The sequence below is a fragment of the Pomacea canaliculata genome, linkage group LG1, assembly GCF_003073045.1.
Source record: "Pomacea canaliculata isolate SZHN2017 linkage group LG1, ASM307304v1, whole genome shotgun sequence".
Taxonomy (NCBI): domain Eukaryota; kingdom Metazoa; phylum Mollusca; class Gastropoda; order Architaenioglossa; family Ampullariidae; genus Pomacea; species Pomacea canaliculata.
Genome location: NC_037590.1, coordinates 39,140,314 through 39,164,528, shown reverse-complemented (window position 1 = coordinate 39,164,528; position 24,215 = coordinate 39,140,314). Strand labels below are relative to the sequence as shown.

General features: G+C 37.2%; 1 protein-coding gene across 2 annotated transcripts; it reads left to right on the top strand.

Moving 5' to 3' along the window:
• Positions 1 to 6,685: 6,685 nt before the first annotated feature.
• LOC112571636 (solute carrier family 35 member F5-like) lies at positions 6,686 to 24,095 on the top strand. 2 transcript variants are annotated; one of them, XM_025250793.1, is made up of 14 exons: positions 6,686 to 7,273; positions 8,385 to 8,605; positions 9,317 to 9,592; positions 10,634 to 10,768; positions 11,393 to 11,449; positions 11,777 to 11,846; positions 12,144 to 12,203; positions 12,533 to 12,669; positions 13,625 to 13,794; positions 15,286 to 15,452; positions 16,123 to 16,282; positions 16,734 to 16,824; positions 17,659 to 17,813; positions 18,025 to 24,095. In XM_025250793.1, the coding sequence occupies exons 3-14, from the start codon at positions 9,488 to 9,490 to the stop codon at positions 18,080 to 18,082; spliced, it is 1,365 nt and encodes a 454-aa protein (XP_025106578.1). In that variant the 5' UTR covers positions 6,686 to 7,273; positions 8,385 to 8,605; positions 9,317 to 9,487; the 3' UTR covers positions 18,083 to 24,095. The 2 variants fall into 2 exon arrangements, with proteins under 2 accessions (XP_025106578.1, XP_025106570.1); XM_025250785.1 differs by lacking the exons at positions 6,686 to 7,273; positions 8,385 to 8,605 and adding an exon at positions 8,769 to 8,977.
• Positions 24,096 to 24,215: the final 120 nt, after the last annotated feature.

Sequence of the window (24,215 nt, the reverse complement as noted above, 5' to 3'; positions counted from 1 at the left end):
TGTAGGCTACTGGGTCAAAACAATTTCTGACTCGAAAAGAAATATATAACAGCGGAGATAGTAATAATCTCTGCCTATAGAAATTGGAAAAAAATATTCAAAAGCTCCAAAAGATGGATATATGCAATATTTGTCCAGGCCTTTCAAGATATAAGTTTTGAATTGTTATGTAGACATGACCTGCTATATAGTTTTGTGTATCAACTGTGATTCACTGCAGTCGGGCAGCATGACTGCATTTCAACAAATGGAACCGACGGGAAAAGAGGGGTTAGCAAGACTGCATTTTTAACAGATCTGAAATGGAACCGACGGGAAAAGAGGGCAAGGGGTAATGGGGATTTTAGGAGGACGTACGGGAGTGGGGTGGGCAGGCAAACTAAAACCATCCACCTTCATGTCTGACTTTAGAACTGTAGATTATGGACCGAATATGTACTTTTAATCCTAATTGTTTTTATTAATTATTGTTAGTTTGGCATAATAAAAGCTGCTTGATGTTCAAATGAGTCTAATATTTTTAAACGCATGATTATGCCAATGGGTGTTTTTTTTTTTTTTTTTTTTGCTCACTTAATTCTTGGAAAAGGACGATCTCCTGTAATCATTAAAAATCTTACTGGCTTGAAGGGAGAATAGCGATTAAACTCAAAGATATTCTACATCCTTTCCAAGTTATAAAGTTTCAATAAAACGTCGGACTAGTCAAAGGAAAATCCAGTTTCATATACGCGGATACCAACAGAGACCGTGGCTCCCCTGACCAAAAAAAAAAAAAAGAGAGAGAGAGGATGGGGGATACTGAATTCGCCTCATGCCCCTTCCAACTCCATTGCATAAGATAGAAAGTCTTCAGGACATAGAAAGGGTGTGAGAAACACGCTTAACTACAAAGTCGGAGAACCACAATAACGTTACAAAGCAACAAAAGCCGAGGTCAGGAAGATGAGGGCAAACGACTTGGATGGACTTAATGCAAGATATTCCTAAAAATTCTATGTGAATAGCCGCTGTTAGCAAGGGGGTGGGGGGACGCAAGCCTTCAAACAATATAAGAAAGTTATATTTATTTACTTACCTGTCTATGATTTATAATGAACGATGTGGTAACAATGACTAGGCTTCATTCTAAGTTCAGTTAAAAACATCGGCAGTCCATTTTGAATGGCGCTTTTACTTTTACTTTGATGGTTTCGTCTGCTTAGTCATTTTGTCCAAAATAAAATCCGACACCAAAACCTTAACTCATAGCGTGTATACCAAAGAAACAAAAGGATCCAATAAAAAAAAAAAAAAACAACAAAAAAGAACCCCTCAACGTTTGCACTGAAAACAACTCTGTTTACCCGATACGCCACAGGAGGCTGCGGCCAGTTACTAATAATAATGGGAACTTATCACGCGCAGCATCACGACCAAGATAGATCGCACTCTTTGCGCAGACAAATAATGATAAATGAACGATAACAGCCAGTGGACAGTGAGGTTTGTATAGCCACACTGAACAACATAAAGATGAGGCACAAGAGTAGAATGTAAAGCAATGAACGGAGGTATGAAGAAATGTAGGTACGATAAACAGTGTGAGATGGAGTCGTTACATGATGGTGAGCATGAAAGCCAGGGAGTTAAGAATAGTCATTCATGTATAAAATTTTGTGAACAGATATTTCAGAGAGTGTAAAGTCGCTATCCGGTGTTGCCCGGGCGATGTCCCTCTTCCTGACAGGCTGTCGGCGCACAGTGAGCTCGGGGACCAGATCAACTCAAAAGGCATACTCAAACGTCGCCAAGCGTTTCTAATGAAACTCAGCGCTCTCTCTCTCTCTTCTTTTCCACTCTCTTTACCATCCGAAATAACATTCTTGTCGAATTTCGCTCCTGATAGTAAATTTGTAAACTATAACAGCCAGGGGCAACAACTTAAAACGGGTAAACTAAAATTATCATAAATATGCACCCGATCAAACCACAAATTAAACATAGTCCACAACCTTCCCATAGTCAAGCAATCCTGAAAATTTTGCCCTGGATCGAACACACAGTTTATTTGCAACCACATACATACACATGGTACACACAGGTCGCCATATTCTGCTTTAGCTGTATGTGACAGCAGGACGTACGCAACATGCTTCCTGTCACTACATATTAGCGGAAGATTGTGTGCTACACGTTCCTGCAGACATATCAAACACTTATCGCATTCGTGTACATTGTACAGCCTCGTTTTGCGAGGACGTTTACGTCACTCGTGGTACAGACAGTAGAGGGTCCATGCGGCTCCTCGGTCCTCTCGTTTTCATTGTGTATCACATATCACATATAGAAGGCCTCATGATGGTTGGTGGGCCACTCGAAGTCGCTGTGTGCGAGCATAATCTGTGTCTGAAAATGGGAGCTGAAGGAGGGGACGAAATGGGAAGGGCGACCTAGTAAAGCCATTTTGTTATTGTTTTGATGCACGTTTTTGTGCAGTTATTTTTTATGAATCGTTGTTCTTATATTAAGTTTTATGGATAGTTTGAGACATGCTTCTATCGACTAGATATTACAAATAACAGAAATTATCGTAAGGAGGGTAGGATAATTTTTATAAGAGTAGCACCGGTTAAACCCAATCTACCCCTTACCGACATACACACACTGGAGTATCGTTTAAACAATTCAAAACAAATCTCTGCGACGTTAGTTAGATAATAAAGCCAACGACAATGCGAGACTATAAGGTCAGCTGCTTATTGTTTCATATAATCGGTGACTGATATAAATGCTTTCTTTTTCCATAGTAGAATTAAAGGTTATTGGGCGCGACTTTGGAGGTCGGATTGAGGTTCACCCGGGGCTGTACCTGAAAAAAGTTTCATTTTTATTAAGATCATGGGTGTCAGGAGAGGTAAACGAGAGCAGAAGACCGCGAAGCAACGTTTCACGGCGAACCACTTAATTAAAGCTTAGTGAATCTACGGTTACTAAGCTATGGGATCATCTACCTTAAACCTTTTGCTATGAGAATGGAGTCCTGTGTCTACAGAACTATCCTCACGACACTTCCAGAGCCAGCCTCCGTCGCGCGGAACTACGACCCCGCTTTTCTTTGATAATCAGTTCACACTTCTGATCCTTGCGGTTTACAGAGTTCGGAATACGATTGTACTGGAGTTACCTAAGGGTAAAATGAAGGTGGTAGTGTATAATACTGAGAAATTTACGATTATTTTTTTAGATGATATTTGAACATTAGTCATGAGATTCTGTGATGTGCGTTAATTGGTTCTCTGACTCGATCTCTCGCTCTGTCTTATCCGCATCTCTGCGTGCGTGAAAGAGACAGGAGGGTGATGGAGAAATTATCATTCTTAGAGTATTTCATACCCCTCGCTGAGCTCGTATTTTTTTATTGCTTATTATTATTTTTACGGGGAGCTGTTCGTCGCGGCATTACGAATTGCGCAACGCCTTCAACGAGCGCGCACACCCACGCACATCTGCTCCAAACCACGCCGCAGTCCTCCTCCTCGCCACCCCCCTCTCGTCTACCCCACACGCTTGCACATGCTTCCTTGCCGGAGACGATGGTTGGAGGCAGGAATCATAAAATTACATTTTTTTAAGTTGGGGCAGGGTGCTCCTGTTCTCGAATTTTATTTACACAAACAGGTACAGGCTGGTGATGGTCACACGCCACATTCACTCGGGAAACTATAGGGGGGTCAGCTACAAAACAAGACAACAAAACTTTTGCACTCTTGCTTTTGTGTCCGCTGCAATAAAAGCCCCGATATGGGAAACCTGCTTGTAACTATGGCTGTGCTGTACACAGTTTTAACAGAACTAAACGGGTGTCGTACACTCGTACTATATAATTATAAGCTTTCGTCGTATCTTTAAACGGGAACCGGATGCTGTCAGCATATCGCATTCCTAGGGGTCCAGGCTCATTGCGAGGTTCGGGTACTCACATAGCCTCACACGCCGATAAGCTGCTTTGCCGTCTACAGTAATCGGGTACAGTACAAATACTAACAAAACACGGATCTAACCGATCTATTATCGCTGTCAACAGATATTGACTATCAACACCCCGGGGGAGGGAGCAGACAGGCGGGCCATGGCAATCCCTGACACCTCGCAAGACCTGCTATTCACGCCTTGGACTCGGAGAAAATGAATCACACTTTAGCTGCCATGTTTTACTTAGGTCACGAATGTTTACTGGCTCCGTGATTAAGGTTCCCCAAATAACTGGGGTGAAGAAATAAAAAGAATAAAAAAAGTCGTCTGTGATCCTTCCTGTTACAGTATTCGATTACGGAATAAAACGCCGTGTGTCTTCTAATATAGTTCCCATCATCCGTCAACCCACGGTGTTACAGACGGCAGTAATATGTAATACTTGTCTGCTCTGGAGGGCAACTCGTCGTGTCTGGGAAGGCGACGGTTTGTCCTCACAGCACTACACATTTCAAGGAAGATGTGCCGGACTGGTAATTGTCTACATCCGTTTATCGTTGTAGATGTCAGAATCCAAGCCTCGATTCGTTGATAGTGCGTCACTGCTCTCACAAAGTTTTTCCATTGCAGAGAGTTCATCATATTGTTTTGGTGTGCAAGTTTGGAACATACAAAGGAAAAAGTTTTTTTTTCTACAGAGAGTAGTTATTTAGCTTGCTAAGCTCTCTGAGGTCACTACCTCGGCATGGTTTAAACTTTGCCCCGTGACTCAGACAGCCGTACAAATCCATCTCGGTTGCTACATATTTTTGTAATTGTTTCTATGCAGCCTTCTGTAGATTGCCTTTCGAAAGACTGAAGACGGCTGAGAACCTTCTAGAAACCACAGTCATGTCTACGCGAAGAAAAATACTATAGTCATGGGATACAATGATAATGTCAGGCTAGATTGAAGGTGGAAGTTGAAGTGATCCCTCTCTGGTGGCCTCAGCAAATAGGAAGTATAAATGGTTCACTCTGTCTAGAACACAGCTTATAGATGGTGGAGTCCGATTCCTTCCTTTTCTGTCTCTTGGCCATCTCTGATAAAGCATGGACCAATTTCTGGGCGCTGAGTAAACAGTAACACCGAGAAGACGTGCAGCCAATGATATGCACCCAAGACAAGTACGGGATCTTCTGTAATTGAACTGTAAAAGAGAGAGAGCTCACAAAAACTTTTTTTTAAAGGCCAAGGCTTCAACATTCAGTTCATAACCACAACTCGTACGATGGCATGGAACATACTGAGTACAGTCTGATAAATCATACAACCATATAGCACTGTCGTCCCTCGGTATCTGCATGAGGGTCTAGTTCCAGGAACCTCTGCAAATACAGCAAATACAGCTGCTCAAGTCTCTTATATAATAAAATCTTCCCGATTATGTCTCCCTCTTAGTTACGCCCCCCAAAATGTCCAGGGACCTATTTCGTTAATAAACGTCGTCTCTAATACGACTACCTCCCCAACCCTACTTACTACCGACAGTTTGTTCTCTATTACTTTTTTGTGCAAAGGTTGAGTGTTGAAAAAAAAAATTAAGTACAATTTAAAATAAACAACTCCTGGCAGGCCACTTACCCTATTTTATGATTTTCGGCGAAAATCGCTAAATTAAACACATTTTGAAAGATGCTGCTTGTTCATTGTGTCACCGGTCATTACGACCCACACCACATCACTCCAGTCATAGCTCCGATTTCGACCCAACACTGAAAGTTGAATCCATCTTAAAGACGTATCGATCTCCAATGACTGAAGTAGCTATATATATATTAACGTCACAAAACCATCTGTTGTTTGAACAAGATCAGCTACCATCGTACTAAAGTGAACAAAACTGGCCGCTATGCAACACACGTTCACAGAACAAATCACATAACAATGTAACACGCGATTTTCTTTTAATCTTTTTTTTTTCCAATCTCACAATGGCGCATAAACACCATTTTCTCTTAAATCAATTTTTTTTAAAAAAAGAATTTGTCGTCATTATTCGTTAGTTTGGAGACTCGTATTAAAAGTTTATGCAGACGTTCACCTATTACGACCCCTCTAAGTTATGACCCGCTTTTGTGGATTTTAGAGTCTTTAAAATGAGGTTTTATTGTATAAATGGCGTTTTATTTATAAATAATAATAATAATGACGACGACGACGACGATGCTGCTGCTGATTTATATAGCGCCTTTCCAAAGATTTGCTCATAGCATGAACGTAGATCCCCTAGCGCTTTACACAAATCATACATAGACTAACTCATCAACAACCATAATTATTTGCACAGAGCAGACACGCTATCATTTCTACAACATATATACTCATACTTCTTGTTCCCAATCGCCCCCAGTGGAGCATAGGGCCGCATACACTCATACACGATTACTTAATGCATAGTACATTATAAATATTGTTTAAATAATTGTTATAATATATTGTTTTGGGAAAACATTACCAGAAAGGTATGTTCACAATTATCTTAGACCTAACTTTACATTGTACACGTAAGCCACTGTATGTTATATTTTTTCGGTAGAGGCTCATGCTTTCGTTTAATGATATGAAAGAGAAATAAGTTCGGCGCGAAGCAAAATTCAAGTTTTGTTTTTTGGATGTTTTTAAAAAATTATATACATATCTTCGATTAGATCGATTGGAGTGGCGTCCCTTTGCCTAGCAGGTTTGAGGGAGGCGGTTCTCCGCGATTTTGGTATTTTTATTAGTTTGCTGTGTTTTTGGTGCCCATTGTGTAGCCCGGTGCATTTTTTTTTTTTCGTTGCGTCGTTACTGTGCAGGAACGCCAGGAAGGACTGTTTGACTTTTGCTTTCTTCTGCGACTTTCGGATTTTCCGTCGACTTCTGGTCTTTTCTGCATAACGTTTTTTTTTTTTTTTCTGAAGATCTTGAAGATCTCACAAGTCAGTCCTTTGCTTTAAAAATTTTCATGCAGTTTTCCTCTGTTTTGTGATTTCATCATTGATCTATTCTGCGTTGCTACTGCATGACGACTCAATATGGCTTTCCGAGCTGTAGATCTGAACTCAGGGCCGTTGAGAGCCAGTACGGGCCCCAGGGCAGACGACTTGCTAAAGCAAGTAGCTGGTAAAGGTCATAGATATAAGAGTGTAGTGACCAGAGGCTGAAGACAGACAAAAGTTATGTCAGAAAAATCAGTAACAAATCATTGTGCTTGTTTCCAATCTCAGCTGCCTGATTGTACACCAGCAAGTCAGCCTTACCATCGCCATCACCTCCCCACCACTGGCAGATTACAAGGTGAGGGTCACTCGCAACATCGTTATCAGAACTCAGAAGTGGTCATCTTGCAGTTTGTCAGTGTGGCCTGTGTCTATCAGCTATATACAGGAATAGACAAAGGTTACAACCACAGTGCATCTCGCTCAGCACTTGCTAACAGGACTGCAGATGGCCACAGGGTTTTTATAGTTATTGTGCAGCGAAACAATGGAGCTCTCTCCCTTTCCATATCTGCCACCTACCCACTATTGAATCCTTTAAACGTGAAATGTAAACGAACCTCTTCCGTAAATATTAGTCCTAACACCCTTTCCGACAATGCTAGTCCTTTTTCACACCCTTCCCTGCTCGTCTTCCTTTTTGCAATATCACCATAATCTAAGTTAATGTTATTCAATTGGTTCCTCTTTACGTTTTCTGTATTTGTTTTTATTTACCATTAGTAGTAGTGTTTATTCTTTCATAGTTTATATCACGAATTAATATCCCTTATACACGTCCTTGTGGTTTATATGTTATTCGTTTGTTTTCCTATCCCTCGATCGTATGCTGTCCATGTTTCGTTCTTGTTCTGATAGGGGCTTTACAAACTTTAATTCAAGATAAAAGATACAATTAAGATACAAGACATCTTTATTGTCTATGGTCGCAAGAGACAGAAATTTTTCTTTGTTGGGAGCTCCGAAAAAAAAAAATGCAATTATTATTAAACGAATTGATATAGAAAACTTAGATCACGAGTTCTCTTATGTACAGAAAAAAATGTATTAACCAGGCGGTTACAACACGAGATTTTCTCCTACGTTACTGTAGTTTCGTCCATTGCCATGAAATGTGGACAGTTAGTGCGCCTTTAATAACGGTGGGGTCGACAAGAGATATACAAATCAACATATATTGTTATTAGATCTCCTCATGTTGGTTGAATCAGCTGACGCTACTCGCAGATACAAAGGGCGAACTTAACTATTTGGTGGTAATGGACATAAAACAGTGTACTTAACAGTCAGCAATTAAAGGACATTAAAGTTTGGCACCGATCGACATATCACACTATCGGTATAGCTACTATATATAGTTTTAAGACGAATTCTCATACGAACGTTTGTTAATATTATTTTTCATCTAGGTTTCACCCTTTATGGAGGAAGAAGAGGACAAGTAGGTGAGCGGGACGGAGGAATTAACACAAAACTTAACAATAATTATAAAGCAGCACCGCAAGGTTCGTAGATGTACATACCACCGTTTCCAAAGGTACAAGGGAGAAAAGCACGTATCAACAATTCAAGTGATGATATCCCTTGGGTATCATCGTGCACAGATCGTGCAGAGACCTGAAGAAATAGGGTACTCAAAGTTGCTGTTATAAAAATTAATTTTTATTTAATCAATATGTCTTAATGTGTAAAACAAGCAAAGAATGTGACTTAAAGACTGCATACGACAGTAACAAAACTAATCATATTCGTTTCTTACCCGAGGCAAGTTTAATCTGCGTCGATGAGAAATCTCTATTTCCGGTTTGTAAGTTGCGTGATAGACGGGAGGGCGATATCCATACACGACTATTCTATATAAAGATTGATCGTGTTTTGTGCATTTTCTTTGGTCATAAATATCCATAAATGAGTTGATATTTTTACGTGAGTTTCCGAGGCATCAAATTTGTCAGTCTGGGTATAGTGAGCATCTGTTTCAGTGCTTGAGGATCTCATCTTCGTAAGCGCTTTTTCAAGTCATTCCTAAACAGTTCAACCAGTTTCGTTTTTAAAATAATATTAAGTTGGAGAATTCGGTTAACATAAAAACCTAAGCGGTGACATATAGCACTGAAGTGTAATTTATAGGAAGTCCCTTTCATTCATACACCCGGCCATGCTCGTGTGAACACTTTAATCACTGTCACAGATTTAAAAATAAATTTCCAAGTAGTAGACACCCATAATTTTGTTTTGCTATACATGTATCACAAAATCATATTCATATGTGCTCAAACTATGGGTTATCACAGATTTATGCAGGCATATTTGGTTTAAGATAATATTTTCCGCTTTGCAGACAAACAAGTAACTTACCTTGTGCCATGACCTGCAACACAAACAAATCTAAAAGAAGTGGATGAAATAAAAGCTACCAGCAGCATGCAGTATCTTTCTCAATAGTCAATGAAAAGATGAATTAAACTGAATATGGTAATGTGCTGCTGCAAGTCTCCAGTGGTGGGAAGTCATGTTTGGCACTGGCAGTCTTTCACATGCCCAGCGGCTTGTGGTAGGAGTTTTGCTGCTGATCTTTGTTGACTTTATTTGGGTCGCTTCATCAGAGCTTACAGAGGTGAGGGAAAGCGATGTTTATCAACATTTTATTAATGTCTTATTGACTGCTTTTGTTTAAAAGACACAAGACGTACATTTTATGTGCCTGTCCATGATAAGATGCAGGGTTTCATTAATCAGGGACTTCTTGTGGTAAAGTAAGTGGCGTAAGAGCAACTGAAAACACAGAAACCAACTAGTTGTAAGTGCAGCCTTTTAGAGTGTGGATATATTTATGTCTAAAGCATACATATGCACACACACACACACAAAGTAATGCACATCAACTATATGGGATTTATGGTAATTTCTTTTATCTGAATTTCATTTTTGCAATATTTTGCCAGGGATTTAGCTTCTTTTTGTGAGCAACAAATAGTAAAGAAACCTTCACACATTTTGTCAATACATAAACATGTACTAATGAGAGAATTTGTATTATTAAGCTCAGGTAAATGCTATTCCATGGCTATATGCAAAAGCAATAGGCTCCTGAAATTGTTTGTGCCATCTGCAGTCCATCTGCTCAACCTCATATGGTGTGTGTGTGTGTGTGTGATGCTGTAGGTGCGCACATAAATATCCTTGATATAAATTTGCTTGTTTGTTATATATATAATTGTCTCTTGCCCATTTTTTGTTTCTCCTTTGCTAATATTTTTCACTGTTGACATCTTTCAATGCTTTACATTGCAACACACTTTATTTCTTACTTTTATTTCGAAATGTTACTTTTGTGATTAGAACACCTTCCCATGTTCAAATTGCCCACTGGGACAAATAAAGTTGGTCATTGTCAACTATGGTGAGAATTATATTGAATAAGATAAGCACAATTATAAGAAATTACATTTTCATTTCTGTACCAGTTTTCTCATACTTTGAGAAAATTAAAAAATGAAAATATAGTATGAAAAACTCTGAATAATGATATTTTCAATTTAGGAAGTAATATCATGTAGATTTTAATGGCTGCATAGTCTTAGTTTTTTAAAATTGTATTAATCATGCTATTTGTAAGACATATTAGAAAGATTTGTGCACTTTCTTGTATTTTCAGTATATCTTCAAGGATGCAAACTATAAAAAGCCCTTCTTCACCACCTATCTCAAGACAGTTATGTTCTCCATGTACCTACTTGGATTTATTTTCTGGGGACCATGGCGGGAACAGTGCAGAAGGGTGCGAGATAGAGTAAGTGTCATATTAAAGTATTAGCTTAGTTTAGTCCTTGTTACTTCCTGAGGAGCATAGGGCTGCGATATTAAAGTATAGATCATGCATTTTAGCTTTGTGACCTGAATGCATCAACTAAACAGGTGACATTCATTTTCAGGAACATCAGCTCAAAATGTCTGAATGTGGTTTGTATTAATAATATTAATATTGTTATATATGTTTAGCTGCTGTCAGATTTTTCAGTTTACAGAGAATAAGTCCAGAGAGGCATTGCTTTGTCTTTAGCCCCATGTACATATGGCTTTGTCTTCTTTCCTCTGTTAACTTGCAAGCACTATTAATGCATAGAGAGGAGATGTGAATGTCTAACCAAGCCCTGCAGCCCTTAAATTTAGTTAGGTCTTAAGATTTTTGCTACATGAGTTTTTTTAAATAATGAAATACATTCTTCTTGTTTAAACTACACTATAAATTACACTTTCTAGTACTGTTATATTTTTGCTTAAGTCAAAATGAGAAGGATCCATTTTTCTGCTTAGTATTGTCATGGTCACAAGCCTGTAGGCTCACATTAAACATGAACTTTAAGTCCTTGTCAGTTTTCACCACCTTATAAATAGTGGTTCATTGTTTCAACAGAAAGTGACTCAGGATGCTTTGTCTGTGTCACCATCTGCAGAGCCAGAAAGCCACATTGTAAGTTTATGACTGCCAGATATTTGTGGTAATTCTTTATGGCTGAAGGACACCAACAAACTGAACTATTACATAATGTACCTCTTGGTATGTTCTAATTCATGGGAAAGGGAAAAAAATAGACTGATTTTCAATTAGCATCCATCTGTCTGTCACTTTGCCAATACTCAGCTATTTTTGTTTGTCTGGAAATCATATCTTTATCATTTCCTTTATCCATAATAATACAGAAGTAGGTTTTTTGACAGTTATATAAAGAATGTATATTATATAAGCATAGAAATATATTTGAGCAGCAGTGGTAAACATCATAATTTTTGTTAACAGAGTGACCCTATTTTTGTACCCATCAAATTTGACAGCCACAACAGTGGGACAGAATCAGATGATGCTGGAAGTAAGACATTGTTTGGTCTCATTTTTTCATTTTTAAAATTATTTTAAGTTGCAATTTATAGCATAAAAGGCAAGGCTGTATAACTATGGAATATTAGTTGACTTGGAGCTCAGAATAAATTCTGAAAAGATAGAGCTTCATAATTTTTGAGATTTTTGTTGTGTATTTTATTCACCTTACAATTTTTCTGACAAGACACAGAATGATTATTATTTGGCTATCTTTCTGTTTTACCAATTCGTGTTGATTTTGGGCTTTGTTCCATTACAGTGAAAGTCATGAGGGTTTATGTTACAGATGGCGGAAGTGGAAAGTCAGTTCGTTTTAGTAACTTGTCAGAAGTCAGACAGTTGTCAGGTATATTTTTTTCAATACCTTAATGATCTCTTTATGGTAATTTCTATTATTTGAATTTCATTTTTGCAGTAATATTTTGCCAGGTTGCAGGTACATATTTTCTTTTTTGTTTACTTGGAGATTTTGTTGCCATAAGCAAATGCTACTGTTAAAAATAAAAAAGCATAAGAAATAGTTTACAGCTGTTACAACTGTATTAGCTACGTCCACCTGTTTTTTCAAACCATCATTGGTTGTGTAGGCAATTGAAGCTGTGTTACACAACAGCTACTAAGGGTAAATTGAAGAAGTTGATGTGTACCAAATAAAATATACATTATTTCTTTTAGAGGAGCATGCAGAGGAGGCATTGTTATCCAGGTTATCCTACCAGGCATTTCTAAGAGCAGAAGAGGAGCGCACGCATATAGGCAGCAAGCTGACTGTGAAACAAGTTGCTAGACTGGCTTTTATTTTCTGCATTGTGGTAAGCACAGGTTTCTCTTAAAAACTGGTGACTATCTTCAGATTTATGCCAAGCACTTAAAGTCTTAACAATGTTATTATATCTGCATGTGAGACTGCAAGGCTCTGTTCCTAAAATAATGTGACCGATATGTTTTCCTCAGTCCTCCCATGGCAGAATGTAACAAGGGATCTAAGCACAATTCATTCCATAATTAATGTCTGGTATTATAAGCAGTTTACTCCCTAAAAGAATTTCTTCAAAGAAGAAGGTTGCAATTTATGTGTTTTACTTAGTTGAGTAGAATTATCAAGAATTATTTTTTTTTTTAAGAAGTAGAATTACAGTGTTCCCTCTTTTATCGCGGGGGATAGGTTCCAAGACCAGCCTTGATAAACGAATTTCTGCGAATTAGGGACATACATGCAATAATAATATATACATGTAGAACAATATCATGTTAGTGTAAAGTAATATATTAATCATGGTATTAATACAGCACAATAACACTTAAGTGTAAAAAAAAATTATACAACACAAAGAAACCCAAAAAACTGATGCGAACTGGCTGCGAGATGGGAGATACCAATCATGGCTCATTGCAATGGATTTCTCATACACAATTATTTCTTTCTTCTGACTATTCACAAAATTACCATGATATTTTAATAGAAATACTAATATAGCTAAATTTTTTCATCTTTTTCCTGTTGAAATATCTATGGTATTTTGTAGAATGATAATTCCTAGCGCAGAAGTATCGATCGATACTTCACTCAAAAAAACTGTGAAGTAGTGAATCCGCGATAGATGAACTGCAAAGTAGCGAGGGAACACTGTATGTAGATTGCTTTTTTCTTGGTGTTTTTAACATTCGTTTCCAGTTATTTGTCAATAAATTTCTTGCTGTTAGAAAGGAAGTCTGCCAAACTTTTAAAACAGACTTTTTTTAATTGTTTTATGGAATGTCTTTCAGTGGTTTTTTGCCAACTACACATACCAGATGGCGCTGCTTGATACTGAAGCAGGTATTGTGAATGTGTTGGCCTCAACATCAGGCCTTTTCACCTTGATATGTGCTGCCATCTATCCAAGTTCTCAGGTTGATCGCTTCACTCTATCAAAGCTGGTTGCTGTTCTTATCAGGTAAATTAAATATAGGGAGGCTCAATTTTGAGATATGGGCTGCAAAGGTGGATTTACCATAGAAAAGAATTAGCTGCTAACAAAGATACCTATGAGTACATGTTAAAATCTTCCTGGAATTTTGTTGATGATTCTGCAGATTATTGCCAGACATGTTGGAGAAGCCAAAATAATGATTCAAAAAGAATTTATTGTGCACTAAAAATTTGATAGTGAGAAAAGATTTTTGAAATTTCTTGAGTCACCTTGTCAAGTTATCCTTGCTAAAATATATTAATTAAGATAAAATGGAAAGTCTATGGGATGTTAAAAGACTAGCGGGGTGCAACATTTATTTTCTAATGACTGGGTAAAACTATTTCCCAAATATTGGATAGTATTTTCCCAAATCTGTGTGAATACCCACTTTCATTCAGTATACATGTCAACAAACATCACCATGCATAGAACAAGGTCAGCAACACAGATCTCAGGATTGCAGATGTATATTTTTATGTTGTCAAAGCCTCAGCCAATAAAAGATTTGGGGCATATGTTAGGCTTAGCTGTGTACAAATTTGACAATTTTGACCTTGTTTTGTGAATGGTGGTGCGTATGAGCAAGATATTATATAAGCATGCCATCTGTGTTGTTGTGTTCGACTAGAGTGATTTGCCTCAACTGGTCTAGCTTTGCAGTAGGGGGTTGAAAAGAGGTAACACACCTAAACTCATACCTGCTGCTGTTGGTATTTCTTACAAGCATATTACTGAACCTGTTGTTTTAGAGTGCCCATATTGTGTTATAGTGAAGGGTTCAAATTAGTATGTGCACTTGGCAAAAAAGGAGTGAAATGCCTTCTGGGACAAATAAAGTCTTATCTTTATAGACCATATGCTTTTAAATGTTGACAGCATACTTGTGTATTTTGTCTTCATTGTGTTAACATTAAATTGGTATTTTTGTGAGGATAACTTAGTTATAGGATGATTTAACCCCTCCCACCACCAAAGAAAACCCCCAACAAAGCAACACTACTATCCACATAAACACATGCAGCAAGGGCACAGCACTTTGCAAAATGATACACCAGCTGACATAGCAGATGCTTTGGAAACAAAGACGTGTCTTCATGTATACACATTATATGGCACTAAACCAGAAGACACAGAGAAACTGCAAAGAGACTTATTTCTTAATATAATCTAAATGCGTATATACAAGCACACACAGTGTAGGTTAATAAATTATTCTTGATGGTCTTCTGCCCAAGTTTTTATCAGAAGCCACCAGTTCTACAAGCAACAATGTTATGTCATATCATCACCATGCATTAAGGAGAGGCCTTAATACCTATTGTAGGTGGGTTTGAAATATTTTATACATTTTCAATGATCTTCCTCTCTTCCCAGAAAGACCTTCCCCCCACCATCATCATTTAAGCCATTCTTCATAAAGGACTTAATAAAGGATGACCATTATTAGCTCTATCTATACCCTTCTCTCTGCAGTGTTGGGGGAGTGGTGATGGTTTGCATGGCAGACTTGAAACTGGAGGATGAGGTTCCAGCTGGAGCTCTCTGGGGCCTGGGCAGCGCTATGCTTTATGCTTTCTATCTGGTCATGGTGCGACGCAGGGTCAAACATGAGGAGCAGATGGACATTCCAATGTTCTTTGGTCAGTTCTTGTCTGCCCAGCAGCTCACAGTAGCATTTTGAGATCAGAACAATGTTTTGATCTTCACGCTAGACCTTTGTGGCTTAGCTGCTTGTAACTGGTCATTTTACATGTTTCAGGCAAGGAGTGTAACCTAAGAACTTGCTCAAAATTAGTTTAATTGTTCAGTTTTTTTTTTTCTCACAAGGATTTTTAAGATGCAAAATGGCTTAAACTAATAATGATAATCTTGTATTTTAAGGTGACCAGACATTTTGGGAGAGAAAATGGGACGCGTGTTGATCATGGTGTTGTCAACGATAAAGAGCGCCAAAAAAAAAAGCCAAAAGCTTGGGGGAAGGGGGGGCAGGGACGGATGTTTGAGGAAATGCTGAAAGGTGGTAAACTAGGAGACAAATTTGAAATTATTAATCAAATTGTGATAAGCAAAAAGGGCACGGATTCGAAGCAATGTATGGTAATAAGATTTTTAAGTACAGCCAGGACATTGATCAACTTTTTAGATGAAAGCAGGACTTGGGTGTCCCACTTGGACATTTTATGAGCAGGCAAGACACGCGATCAAAAACAGGACTGTCCCGCCTAAATCTAGACGTCTGGTCACTTTATGTATTTGATGGCTTTTTTGTTTTGCTGTTGGCTGATGCCTGGTACTTTGCTCCTTTTGCAGGGTTTGTGGGCTTGTGGTGTGCTTTGGTGTTGTGGCCAGGGTTTTTCATCTTGCACTATTCACAAGCAGAGGAGTTTCAACTGCCAGACAAGAAACAGTGGCTGCTTATTCTGACCAATGGTTTAGTTGGAACTGTGTTGTCAGAATTTTTATGGTTGTGGTAAGCAGATCATATGAAGACTTGATTTGCACAGCTAAAAAGTCTTTTCTATACATTAGTAAAAGGGCCATGGAGCTTTTATCTTGTATTTAAAGTTTACTTTAACAAGTGATTTTTTTGAAAATAATTTCATTCCAGTTCATTATTTTTAATCCATGATTCCTTGGTAAAGGAAGATTGTTGTCCTCACTCTTGGTTCCTAACCACACCTTGTAACATGCAGTAATCATTACAATTTGTTGTCACATGTGTGGAGAAAAAGTACCAGATTTTTTTTAAAGTAAAAAGAATGCAGAAAACAGAAGATTTCATGTTAACTTGCATTTAATCTAACATTTTGTTGAGAAAGGAATAACATGCTAAAATAAATTATAAATGGATATTTGGTAAAAATGTTTTGCAGCAGATATATTTATAATCTGTCAGTATTATGGGCTATCGCTTTTTGCAGGGGTTGTTTTTTGACTTCCTCTTTGGTGGCAACACTTTCCTTAAGTCTCACCATACCACTGTCCATGATAGCTGATGTTGTTGTGGAAGGGGTGAGTTTTTGTTTTTGCAATAGTTTTCTTTTACTCTTTTTTTGGCTTCTTGATGTTTTATGCTGTTTGCTTGTTTTATGCTTGTTTCCCCATTGGTGCTTAAAAAATTTGGCACCTGGAAGGTGAGGTTTTTTCCCTTAAGAATAAATCTGTAAACAAAGATGTGGCTTATTTAATACTTACGAACCAACACAGTTGAACTATGAGATATGAAGATGTCTGCATCTGTGGGTAAGAACTGTGTAGCAAGATTTAAAACTGGACAATTTCGTCTGAGAACAGTTAAGACAGTTTGGGAGGCTTCTTAACTGTTAGTATGTGGTTAGTGTGGAGCAGAGAATTACTAGTTCAAGGTCTGCTCAGGCCTGCAGCTTGAAAATTTTCCCAACATATCCAGTAGCTGCTTAGTCAAAATAAATATTTGATTTATGATTTATCAGGATATCAGGAAAGGTAAATTGCCAGGTTACGCTTGAGATAAAAATGAAAGGATATGTTGTAGCTTGGACCTTTTTTCGTGCTCTCAGCTTGTTGGAGTTGTTGGGCTGTAGTCTCATAGAAGTAGTAATTCTTATACTTGGGAGGTTTGAAAAGCAGTTCTCTGGCCAAATTTTAAGCTGGATGGTTATTTGCATATAAGACCAGTTTAAATTATTTTGCTTGTTTTGGCTATTTTAGAATACCATACTGTTTATGACTGTTTATCAGGTAATAGAAGCTTTAAGGTTGGCTTTGCAACAGTTGAAATGAGCTACAAGTTAAAAGTAAACTAGACAATATGTTACCATTATCACAATATTCAATTGCAGTTTTCTTCCTGAATGAATTTTGCAGAAGAACTTCTCCATTCTTTTCTATCTGGGTACTATTCCTGTCTTCGTTGCTTTCATTGCGGTGGCCTTTTTGACACACTGGGAAACCTGGGATCCTGTATTAGTGGGTTTGAAGAAATTGCTACACTGTCTTTGTCGGCGCAGAATTGTGCAGAGGTGGGTTTTATGACTTTCATGTAACAAAGTTTTTAATTGCTCAGAATATTTAGAGCTCATTGAATAGCTGAAAATTTATTTACTATAATCACCCATCTGTGTAGAGAGTGAAACACAGACGCATTCATAAAATTAGTATAAATTGTTTTGCATGCACAGCTGTAATCACCAACACACTAACTTCATGAACTTATGCTTCTGATGTATCCAGGATACGAGAGCTGGATCGAGAGCAGACAACCAGCCTGATCAACGGAGACAGTAGTTGAATGAGTTGTGTAATGCTGTGGATGGCCTGTGCACCACCCACTACTTTATGGTCTGACATGTCAGACTACCCATTGAGATGTTCCAGGGCTCGTATTCATGAAAGATATTTACACAGCCTGCTACCCAAGCTGGATAGATTGGCTAACCAGAAGTAACAGCTAAAATCATGTATACACAGACCCAGGGTAAGCCTACCAAAATCATTTTACCAGCTGGTATTTTATCATAAGTGCCCCTTCTGATAACTTTCTCCCAACTAGGGTACATATAGCAGTGATAATGATTTAGTTCAACTAAGGCGAGGTCAGATGTTTTCTAGACCTTACAAATAAACTGGACTGATAAAATGATACAGAACTGTTTGATATACTGTTTTTATTGAGCTGATGATCTTGTATTGGCAGACACTATTAAAAAAACTGAATATTGTAATCAACATGGTATTTTTGCTAGTACATGAAAATTTTTGGTCTGAATGAATAAATTTGACTGTATCTTCTTTCTTGCTTTTTTGATTTTTTTATTTCTCATTTTAGTTGTAGGTCTCTTGTTTCCCCTTTGACTAAACTACACATGAAGTAGCTCCCCTTTTCCAGGAATTCCTGGTTAAGTAACTACATGTTGTCAGTGGCTTATGAATCAGGAGTCAGTTTTCCTGTTGGGTTAACTTAACCAGCTGGTTCCCTACCCAGGTTAGAGCAATTTTAACTGTGGGCGGACTGCCATTGTTCATGAATACAAACCCAGGACAGCAGCTCAAACTTTTTTCTGTGAAATACTTGGAGATCTCGAGCCAGTAGTACAAGGGGGTAACCTTTCTCCTCTATATTTATGAGCATCTCATGACAAAGATTTTTGTTGATTAATGATCTTTTTTTCTTTGAATATGTCGGACATCCTATTTATAAATTTTTTCATTGAATTTTATGCAGATCCCAGGACTATATATTTAGAAGGAATGTTAAGCTCATGAGGGTGATGTGCAGCTAAGAGATGGAAACATGAATTTATTTTTCTCTGATCCTTATGGCGTCACTGAATTTTCCAAGATGACATTAACTTTCATTGTTTATGTTTTCGAGATGCTGTGCTAGCCTGTTTCTTTTTCTAAACATATTTGACAGCAATCCTCATATTGTAAATCCCTGTTGGTTAATAAAAAGTAAATTAAACCATGGATGTGAATCTCTGGACTGCTGGCAAGAGTTATGCTTAGCCTTACATGGAATTGTAGGCAAGGTCTTTGATACCCAGTTCAGGAACCACACTAAAAATTCTTAATGTCATCAGTCTAGCTGCACTGAGTTTGCAGGTAGTGTACCTGTAGTGAGTTTGTTGCTTAATTCTATGTTTCTTCTTTTGGCAAAAGTTGTTGACCTCCGCTTCCCAGGACTTAAGCCAATAACCTGTAAACACAACGGATTATGAGGCTTGAAATTTTGTACCTCTGTCAACATGAGGCCTCGCATCGTCTGCTTTTCTTCTGCATGTTGATAGTGAAACAGCAATCCCATTTGATTAGGAGGTTCATCCTTGAAGAGATTTTGTGGGCAAGCAATCCACAGATATAGATCCATGTTTAAAATGACTAACAAGCATGTTATATGTTTGAATGACACCTCAAAACCTCCCGCCCCATTAGTTTATGAATAACTGATCTGATTTCTGCCGTAGCCAACAGAAAATACTTCATTGAATGATAGATATTCTGATATCATATGGGTGGTAATCAAAGATGGGAAAAATGATTTTTGGATTATTGATCAAAGAGAGCCAACAAAAGGAGGTAGAGTTTGTTTTTTTGTTTTTTTTTTCCCTCCTTGTTGGGCGTTTTCCCTATTTAATGAAATGGTCAGTGCAATGTTGATTGGCATGGATGCAATTTTAGTGTTAATTTGTTTGGTAATGTGAGAAATTAAGATGAATTTACTAGAGATTATTGTACATTGCATTTTGTTTACTTCATTGTCTGCTGTTGTTATTGCCTTTGTGATATTATTAATATTATCATTATCATGTTTTGTGATAAAAAGCATTTTTGTTTGAACACTAAAAATGGATGATACTCTAAAGACCTGACCCATAGTGACTGAAGTCTAGCATATTGAGTGACTGTAATTTATCATGTCTGTGGATTACAAGTTAAATGTTATTGTAAACACATGCTGTGCATCATGTACAGGTAGTAGTATAGGATAACATCAAATGGCCTATTTGAGCAGGAGTCTCACATTTGTTGCTTAAAATGTTTAAAGAATTTTCTACAGAAGTTATCTTTCATATTGATAGATGGCTTGCTTAATTGTATGCATTCCAGACTCTTATTGAACAGATTTGCTGACTATTGTTTATTGCTTTGCAAACAAAAGAGGAGTGGAAAAAAAACCTGTGGTTATTTTGTTATGTAATTAAAAACACAGTGTTGGGAATAAAATTTGCTATGTTGCAGTCTAGTCAGTTTTAAAAAGTATGGTAGTAGAAAATGTAGACATCTGAAGGAGCATTTAAAATGTAGGAAAACCTGCCCCAAAAAGAAAAGAGTCATCACAAAATATTTTTGTTTTTGCTACATTATTATGAAAATCTTTGGATGTATATTTTATACATTGCTATCTGATGGGATTCCATGAATGCAGGTGCCACATAACATTGCTTTGGTCAGTAATGCACCGCAGCCACAACAGTGGTCCCACAAGATTGTAATGGAGCTGGAAAAAAAATCCTTATCACCTAATGATGTTGTAGTCATGGTAACATTATAGCGCATGCATTGCTGACATGTTTGTGGTGAAGTTCATGTAAACAAACCTACTGTGCTGCCAGTTGTATACAAGTATAAGTAGTTAAGTATTAGTGTTAGTAAGCAGTTATGTTTGCACAAATAAGCTTATTTCCACAACGATTAAAATCCTCTAATGAGGCATTTCTCTGCCATTAAGCAATGTGTATCTGTATTTGTTTATGCCCATGTATATATCTTTCCCTTTGGTTCTTTGCTGGGATTCTAAGGATAAATAATTTTCTTACCCTTTCCAGTCTGTGTAACTGTTAGTGTATGTTCACAGCGTGTGTAAGTGCCAAGTGTTGATTATTAATAATAAAAACCTAGTTGCACTTGTTTATGAAGTAATTAGTATTCATAGTTATCCTAAATGTACTTTCAAGCTAAAATGATCCATTTTCAGCAGCAGTGGGATTTCATAGTTTCTGGTCTAGATACCTAAGTTAAGCTAAGATACGATAGCTATGGTAAGACTGCATGGCTGTTCTCAAATGGTAAAAATATTCTCAGTGTAAATATATATATAGCTTTAAAACATAGGTCTATATTGTGTATTTGTGTATGGTTAGTTCCTCAATTTGAGCATTTGTGCAAAGGTTAGTGTCGACAAGTTTGATCAGTCCATATGTTGAAATATTCAGTCATTCATTTTTAAGTAAGATTGATCTGGGCATTGTCTGAGCACTGATACGACAATTTAATAGCATGTACTGTATTTTTTGTTTTCTAATCCAGCACATCAAAATACATGTGGTTGGTTCTAAAACCTGAATACTCCCAAAATATTGCGTTTATTTTAAGCACTCCCAAGGCAAGAAGAAGTGCACTCTTGTGATATGTAACAAACCTTCTTGCATGCTCATGAAAAGCAATACTTTCACTGGTTTTTAGCTCTCCAGTGTTAGTAACAGATCCAATTAGCATCATATGATGGGGGAATATTGATGTCTTACAGCAACTTTATTCTGTCATCTTACTGTTTAAGCGGAGAGTGGTATTGTGTACAAAATATTTTGCTGCTTGTATGCTGCTTGTTGGGTTCTTTAATTCAATTGTAAATGAGTGATATGCAATGTGAGTGTAGAGATTAAAGTGCTTTATAAGAGTATACATTCATTACAATATATATTAAAAACATCAGTTTTTAAGTTGTCCTTTTATAGAATTTTCTCTTGCATTGGAGACTTCCAGTAATTCTTTTTGTTAGATATCATCCAGAGCAGATTTTAATACAGTTTAATTAAAAAAAAAAGTAAGTTTTCACAGTGATGCAATGATTGCTAAGGGTATGCAGGAGTGGCAAGAAAATGAAAACAACCTGCAACTGACAGCAATGCTGTGAGCATTTGGCTTTCATCACTAGTACAATTGACAACATTCTCTATAAATACTGCGATTTATAAGTAAAGGCAAAATTATCCATGTATTTGCAGTAGTACATCTGCTGTTTAATTAATTGGATGATACTGAGCAGTTTTGTGATACCTTTTTATTTAACATGGTTTGCTGATAGTGTGAGATGTATGTTTTGGTAGAATGCTACTACATCTTGATGACTGGTTAAAATGAATCATTTGCACCAAGTTTACAAGAAGACTATCAGACTTAGAAGGCACTGGAACTGCTCATCAGTCAAAGGATCCACACAAAAGCTACATGCTTGTAAGGAAAATGTGAGGCGCAGAAAGATTGAGAGTTTTAAAAAAATCAACTGTGGATTGTAGATAAGGGATGCAAACTTTGGAAGACACCATAATTCATGCTGCAAACATAGTTAAGATTTGGTTTTGGTTTCTCCTTCTAATGGTATTTATTTCCATGGACCAATTTTCTTGGAACACTACATGGAATTTAATAATCCTGCTCTTGTAAACTCAGTAGCATTCACTACTGAAAATTTATTGAAATGATGTGTGTTATTTTCATTGACAGAGATGACATTAAAATAGCACCTCACAGTGATAACTTTATTTCCTTTTCTGTTAAACCTTTGAGTTGACAACGGTGTATTTTGTGTATGGTGGTTTGGGAGGGGAGAAAGGTATGCTCTGTGGATTGAGTTTGTGTGTAACAGAGAGGTGTTATGTGTGTTCCATTTAATAAAAGTGTTTAACAGATTTAAGTGTATGTTGATCAACAATTGATGCAAGCAAATTTTTTTTTTTTACGGACCCTATTTTTGTCAAGTTGTGGCCTCATTACTCCTCCCTCTACCTGAGAAACAGATTGTGGAGAGATTACTTTATTGTGCAGAGTTTCACAATAATGAAAACGATGCTCTGAACCATGTTTTATCCCTGCAGCAGTAAATTGCATACCAAATACCATGCTTTACAGAAAGCTGTGCCTGTCCGCTGTAGGTTGTGATGCCTTCAGGCAGTTGTATGGGTAGTTTAGAATTTGTAAAAAAGTAACTTGAATTTATCAAATTATCATAGCTAATAATACCATTGAAACATGGGGCACACTTTGGAAATACTCATTCTGATCAAACAGAACACAGAAATCCAGCAATGTGACCTGGGTTGAATTTAACAATTTAAAAAGAAAATCTCCAGAGATCATTGACTATAATTCATGCTATTGTTGAAAGATAAATCTATATTGGAACATTGCTCAATTTTTCTTGTCTGAAATATTTCCTAAAATTGTCTTTCCTTGCATTTATTTTCAGCTTGAATTACATGGAGATTTTTTATTTGAAACCACACGGTTATCTTGATCACAAGTGTTTCATTATTTTTATTTATTGGGGTCTTTTTTGCTTCCTAATGCACATTTTTATCATTCGTAGGCATCATTTTGTCAGACCTAAGAATTTCCATTTGTTCCTAGTAAAATTCATAGTTATTACAATATCCACTTGAAATCCTTGCAGTAACTTTGTTTTGCTTAGCGTATGTGTATAAAAAAAGTTATAAAAAAATTGATTGGGTTAGCTCTGACAAAAGAGTTTAAGTGTGCTGACCATACACTTTCACTGAATATTTTTGACATATTTAGAAGGCTTATTTCAGGGAATATGTACTCTGATGTTACTAAGATAAGTGTGCGTTTATCTGCCTATTGTTCTTGATTGGCTTGCTGTCATGTTGTATACCTCTATATATTTTACACATAGATAGCAGCACCTATTACAATAATGCTATGATACTAGACTGTGTGATGGAAATACTGGATCCCAATATTGTGAAGCTCTCATGTCAGAATAAGTAAGAATTAATCCTTCATCATGTGTGTGCATTCTTTCATTTGCTTAAGAGATTGACTCTTGCATGTGCGTGCATATGTGTGTGTTGTGCAAGTTTGGTATATTTTTACAGGAACCTGGTTATTAATATTTTTATGTT

Coding starts and splice junctions, on each gene's coding strand:
- LOC112571636 (XM_025250793.1), top strand. CDS start 9,488: ATGTTTGGCACTGGCAGTCTTTCACATGCCCAGCGGCTTGTGGTAGGA. Junction 12,204..12,532: donor AGAAGTCAGACAGTTGTCAG/GTATATTTTTTT, acceptor TATTTCTTTTAG/AGGAGCATGCAGAGGAGGCA. Junction 12,670..13,624: donor CTTTTATTTTCTGCATTGTG/GTAAGCACAGGT, acceptor AATGTCTTTCAG/TGGTTTTTTGCCAACTACAC.